Raw genomic sequence first — 6454 nt, 5'->3', positions numbered from 1 at the left:
AAGAAATTAGGATATGACCCATATATAGTGCTGCGTACTATGGGATCAATGACATATAAAGTTTAAAACATACATTTTATTAAATTCTTTAATAAAAAAGGAATAAAAAATCCAAGAGACTCACATAATTATCACATGCAAAATGTTATAGACAAAAAGAAGTGCATTAATGTCAGAAAAATAGTGATCATAAAAATAAGGCTATGTGGTCCCTGTACTGTTTATCAAAGCATGTATATATGATATAGATAGGGAAGATGATTAAAAATAATCTCTCTCTACCACCTATTAGTATTCCACTATATCTGATATTTTGTTTTTGTTAGATCAGCATATCCTATATTAATTTAAATGCTGCTGCCTGTGGCGTAACTAGTGTAAGGCCGCCGGGGCTCGTGCCCCGGGTGCCTAGGGACCAGCGGTGCTGGGGCACCGCCGGCCATGGCCCGTCCTAGTTAGTCAGTGTAGTGCCGACCGCAGTGAGTGCGGTCAGCACTACACATTTACTCAGGACCGGCGCTAGGTTTCCCTGTGCCTAGCACCGTCCTGTGCTGCACAGCTGCGCCCCTTCCCTCCCCCTGAGCGCTTACTCAATAGCGCCAGGCAAAAGGGTGGGCAGCGGGCTCAGGCTAGCCAGTGCATTTACACACACATCGCCACCGATGTGGCAGCGATGTGTGTGTTTCAGCAACTGAGAGTCAGATAGACTCTTATTGGCTGCTGCTGCGCCCACTGCAAGAGCCGGGCTGGAGCTCACTCATGAGCTCCGCCTTCCGGCTCCTGCAGTGGGTTATGGGAGAGACGTCATGATGTCTCTTCCATAATGCAGAGCACGCCAGCCCGGGAAGACCGAGGACCGTACGGCGGCGGGAGCCGGAGCGGGGATTCAGGTATGTTTTTTTTTTCTTTACTTGTGCATCTGCACTACTGGGGGAGGGGACCTCTACTGGGGACTACTACTGGGGGCACTGCATCAGGGGAGGACTAATGGGGGGCACTATATAAAGGGCACTGCATAGGGGGGACCACTACTGGGGACACTATCTAAAGGGCACTGCATAGGGGGTACCACTACTGGGGGCACTGTATGGGGGGGACTACTACTGGGGACACAATTTAAGGGTCACTGAATAGGGAGGACCACTACAGGGGGCACTGAAAAATGGGCACTGGATAGGGGGGATCACTACTGGGGGCACTGCATAAGGGGGATCACTACTGGGGCCTGCATAAGGGGGACCACTACTGGGGGCCTGCATAAGAGGGACCACTACTGGGGACATTGCATACTGGGGATACTGTATAAGGGGCACTGCATTAAGGTGCATATGGAAGGGAAAGAAATGCTCAGAGTGATGAGAAAGGGGTGTGTGTCACGTTTACGCGCCCCATTTTTAAGTGGCCATGCCCCTTGTGACCACGACCATTGGGGGCCTCCATTTTTCCATTTGCCCTGGGCTCCAAATACTCTAGTTACGCCACTTGCTGCTGCTTATATACATCCTGCTTTGAATATATAGCTCTAATTAAGAATATTATAGTGTTCATTTCACAAATGCCAATAAATTATATATTTAGGCTTAGCTGTAACCAAGAATTTTATTGAATCCCCATAATAATAAGGCACTTGCTTCCTGTGCAGTTGGATGGGAAGGCACATGATGATGGTCAGGGCACAGTTCGTGCATACTGTATAGGCACATGCTTCATTATATCCTCCCAGACAGTGGGACGGGACCACACACGCCGCAGCCACAGAACTACATTTCCCGTCATGCTGCGGGGCGCCGCGGTAACGTAGTCGGAAGTGGACGTCGCGTTCTCACTTGTGCGTGACAGGAGGATCCGGCGGACGCAGAGATAGTCCGAGGCCGCTGCACTCGCTATAAGACAGGATGACCGGGCTTCCCCGCAGGATCGTCAAGGTAACCTGTGATTCATCCGGGCTCTCATCCGGGAGCCGGCCTTCTGTGTGACGGGTGGATGGCTGGGGTGTCCCACCCTCCGCTCCCCTCCAACATGGCAGCCGCCGGCTGGAAGAGCGGCCTGGTCCCTGCTGCCACCCAGTGCAGAGGGAGCTCTGGGCGCTTTGTGCGTTACTCCTGGCGGTGTACCCCAGTGCGGGCGGGGGAGTCGTCATCCGCGGAGGAACCTTCATTGTAATGTAGCGGTAGTGAGACACGCGGGCCACACCCTCGCCCGCCGGAGTCCGTCCGCCCTCCGCAGCATGGGCATCGCTGCTAGCCGGGCACCCCAGGTGTATGATACCCGCAGCTGATCCATCAAGGCTGTGCCGGTCACTGGGCTGCAGGCAGGCACAGGATAGCTGCGCCGGTACTGTAGGGTCATGGGGAGGAAGTCTCAGGGCCACAGGGGCAGTAACCGCAGGGTGTCACACACACACATAGTCATTTCCTATCAAGGTTTGTTTTAAGAAAGCTTTAATGTGCCCCCTTAAACATTTAACGCTAATTATCACAAAAAACATGGGCACTAATGATATAATAAATTAGGCACCCCGGTTAATGTAATGGTTAGCATTGCTGCCTCACAGCACTGGGGTCGCCGTTTATAAATCCACCTTGGCCCTAACTGTGGAGTTTTATATATTCTCCCCATGATAGTTTGGGTGTTCTCTGGGCGCTCCAGTTTCCACAGTCCCAAAATATACTGGTAGGCTAACTTTGTACTGACAAAAAATGAACCCTAATGTATGTGTGCATATGACAGCCGGGACTGATGGGACTGGCCAGATATTCTCTTTAAAGTGCTGCTGGTTATGTATGCGCTGTATAAATAAGATGTAATAATGTCTGCGCTGGGAAAATATGACTCTAACTTAGGGGGAATTCAATTAGTCTTGAGTTGGATGAAAATTGCTTAATGTGGCTGCTACTTTTTGCTATTTAATTTAAAAAATCCATGTGATATGGGTCTTACTGGGAGTTTACACAGATCCTAGTTTGCATCCCATAATTAGGTGAAAAGTAGGGAAAAATGTTTTAAGATAAAAAATATTGGGACTCAATGCAGAACCCCTGGTACACACTTTGAAGAACCGTGCACATGGTGGCATTTCAATAGCAAAATTTGTTTAATTTCTGGTTTTCAGTTGATTATCTGTAAAAAGTTCACAAATGGGTTCAATTAGATAGTCCATGTATTTTGGGATGTTGTATAGATGGGAAATGAGTACTTTAACTTACAAATGGGGTTTACAAGTGTTTTCCAATACTTTATTATAAAAACATTCTCTACCCCAAAATAATCTAGAGGGTTTAATTTTGTGACCACTTTTTTACTATAATTTTTCGAAAGCTAATAAAAAAGGTAAAAATCAGTTACCGTATTCTTTTAAGAACCTCAAAACTTTTTCTTACCACCAGTTGTGTTCTATACAGTTATCCAAATTTAATTTCTGCTTTTTGGGGTTCAGGGCAATTTCCCCAATTTTTCATGCAGTTCCTCCAGGTTGTGCACTGTAGAATTACTGCGTTAAGCATTTTTAATTGAATAGCAAAGGTTGTGGGAGCACACAAGCTGAAAATGTGCGATATGCACGTTAATGGTGCATACACACGGTCAGATTTTTCCTTTAGATATGAACGATAACGATTTAAAAATCGTTCAGTCGTTCATATCTGAAGGAAAATCGTTCATATCTGACATGCCTGAATGATGGACGATCAACGATGCGCGTTCCCGTTTGTCAGATAACGATATCTGACATCTGATGGGTTTGCAGTCAGACTTGGACGATTCCATTCATTTTAATGCAGTCAAAAATCGTTCAAATCGTTCAAAACTTTGGTCAAATCGTTCAGTCATTCATCTGACAAGTCTGACAAATCTGACCGTGTGTATGCTCCCTAAGGCAACCAGTGGTTAATTGAATTTTCCTAATGCTGGACATACACTAGACAATTATCTGTCCAATCTGGCTGGTTGGAATGAAAATCTGGTAATGTATGGGAGCCAATGACAATCGACCATTTGCTCACAAACACTGAAAAACAGATAAATTATCATCCCGATAAATTGGTTAAATCAAATGAATTTAACGAAATAATTTTTGACTATTTTCCAGTGTTTAATGCTCCCCACACACATAGCGATATTTTACCTGATCTTGCCGATTCCGATGCATTGGAACAACAGACCGTGTAAAATATGCCGAAACCGTGAGTCCCCGATCATGGTGCGATGCGCGTCCCCTCTGGTTGCACATCGCATCGTCAGGTCTGCCGTGCTGTAGGGCCGGTCTGACAATCTGGGAGGCGATGCACTGTGAAAGTCTGGATGCTGGAGAGATTGTATGAAGATTGGACACCAAATTTTGTGGAGATCGTGTGCAGAGCTGCCGGGGAGAGTTTAAAGGGAAATCGTACACATCGGCTGATCGTGTGCACATCGGTATGTGTGTGGGCACCTTAAGTATGGTCGATTGTCATTTGCTCCCATACATTACCAGATTTTCATTCCAACCAGCCAGATTGGACAGATATCTGACAGATAATTGTAGAGTGTATGCGCAGCATTAGGATTGCTTAAATATCACTCTAATCAGGAACACCTCTGCATTTCACCTGGTTTTAATAAGCCACAGAACCTGTGTAAAGGCCCCCATACATCTGAGGGGGAATGTTGTGATGTAGTGATCCTGCAACCCGGCTTTGCTGGATCGCTGAAATCCAACATGTTGGATTTCGCAGATATGAAGATCACGATAAAAAAATTATTGTGATTGGCAGATCGGTGAAATTTAACATGTAGAATTTCACCGATCCTGCGACTGATCGCGGAACATTGATGGCCACCAGTCAGCATTTCCGACCAGCGGATCGGCATTTCCAATCCCATTGCTACATCGTGATGATCCGTCGCAGATGTATGGGGGCTTTAATTCATGTGTCCATGTACTGGGGACAGTACCTGGGTGCTGGATAAAAAGGACCAGATCCTACAGACTTTGCAGCTTTTTCATAATCAGACGACTGGGCCTCTAATAAGAAGAGGAGAATTAATATATAAAATGTTATTTCAAGTTTAAATCATTATAAGGTCATGGTTTAAAACAATTTTTTATTGTGAAGGCCCCCACCCGGCTAGAAACATTTTCTGGGCAGAACACTGTTCTCTATTGATGTTGATGGTTGTCCATCTTTCCTCCTTATCCACTTAACTGATGTAGTAACCTGGGATGCTAACGCTGCCAACTGTGCTTTTGCTGACAAGGTGCAACCGCACTACCCTGCTGTGTTTTTTTGAAGAAGAAATCCGGTCTACACATGTGAAGAATGGATCTCCTCTGACTGTGCGGACTCGGCAATTTCTGACCAGTTTTGCTGGAAAAAATCGTCAGTTAAGTGGTTAAAGCTGGGTACACACTAAACGATGTGTGTACCTAGCGATCCGACCGTAATCCCCCCTCCTAACTGGCCAACATATCAGGCGGCCGCTACACACTAGACGACCCGGCACCCGACTGCTCAATACGCCGGGCCCTGCCGCATCCCACTGTATGGGGTCATCAGATTCAGCAGCATGTACGGCCGACCTGACGACCCCATGGGAGCACACACCACCCAACGTACTGGGTACACACTGCACGATTTGAATGATTTTTTGTTCCGATCTGTGAGAAATTGTTAAATCGTCCAAAATATTGATAATTGTGTACCCATCTTAAGTGATCCTGCCAACTGCTAGAAATGCAACTGACTTGCTCCTGGCATGCTACATTATTTTGTCTTATCAGTGCAGCACACAGACTGAAATAATCAGGAAGTGTAAAGGCTTATATCTCTTCTGTGTTTTCCTTTTGTAGTGGTTTATTGAAAGTGCTATAGTACTAGTTACAGTGGAATAATCTGAAAAAGTCAATCATAGTGAGACATAACATATTGGTCAGCATTACTGCCTCACAGCACTGAGATCTGTGGTTCAACTCCCATCATGACCCTAACTGTGCGACGTTTGTATATTCTCCCCTTGCCTGCGTGGCTTTCTTCTGGGTACTCTGGTTTCCTCCCACAATCCAAAAATATACTGATAGGTCAATTGGCTCCCATCAAAAATGAACCTGTGTGTGTATGCATGTGGTAGCACATATAGATTGTAAGCTCCACTGGAACAGGGACTGATGTAAATGGCTAAATATTCTCTATAAAGGGCTGCGGAATATGTGTGCGCTATATAAATAACTGGTAATAAATGTGTTCCCGCTAGGCTGCTTCAGCAGGGTACCGTGCCCTACTCGATTTCAAAATGACAAAATGCTCCCTGCCCTCTTTTTGCGGCACCCCACTGAAACAGCCTGCCCTCTGCTGTCCCCACCCGCCGGGCCATAGTGTCCTGTGGGTGGGAAAAGTTGCGGTTTATCAATTACGGCCGGTGAATAGATGCCGTACGCATGCACACAGCATTTGTTCAGTGAGGGGAGAGCTTGGGGGTA

At 46.2% G+C, this 6454-nt stretch overlaps 1 protein-coding gene across 1 annotated transcript in view; it reads left to right on the top strand.

Annotated features, from left to right (window-relative positions):
* The first annotated feature begins 1795 nt into the window (after positions 1–1795).
* Positions 1796–6454, top strand: part of UBE2N (ubiquitin conjugating enzyme E2 N) — a 46640-nt gene continuing 41981 nt past the window's right edge. The window contains exon 1 of the mRNA XM_088454553.1: positions 1796–1925. Within this exon, the coding sequence (XP_088310679.1) occupies positions 1896–1925 (30 nt within the window). The 5' untranslated portion in view covers positions 1796–1895. The remainder of the gene's footprint in view (positions 1926–6454) is intronic.

This window comes from Taudactylus pleione, unplaced genomic scaffold (genome assembly GCF_031769625.1).
Source record: "Taudactylus pleione unplaced genomic scaffold, aTauple2 ptg000040l, whole genome shotgun sequence".
Classification (NCBI taxonomy): Eukaryota; Metazoa; Chordata; class Amphibia; order Anura; family Myobatrachidae; genus Taudactylus; species Taudactylus pleione.
Note: the sequence above shows the minus strand (reverse complement) of the source record. Positions and strands in the feature narration are given on the sequence as shown.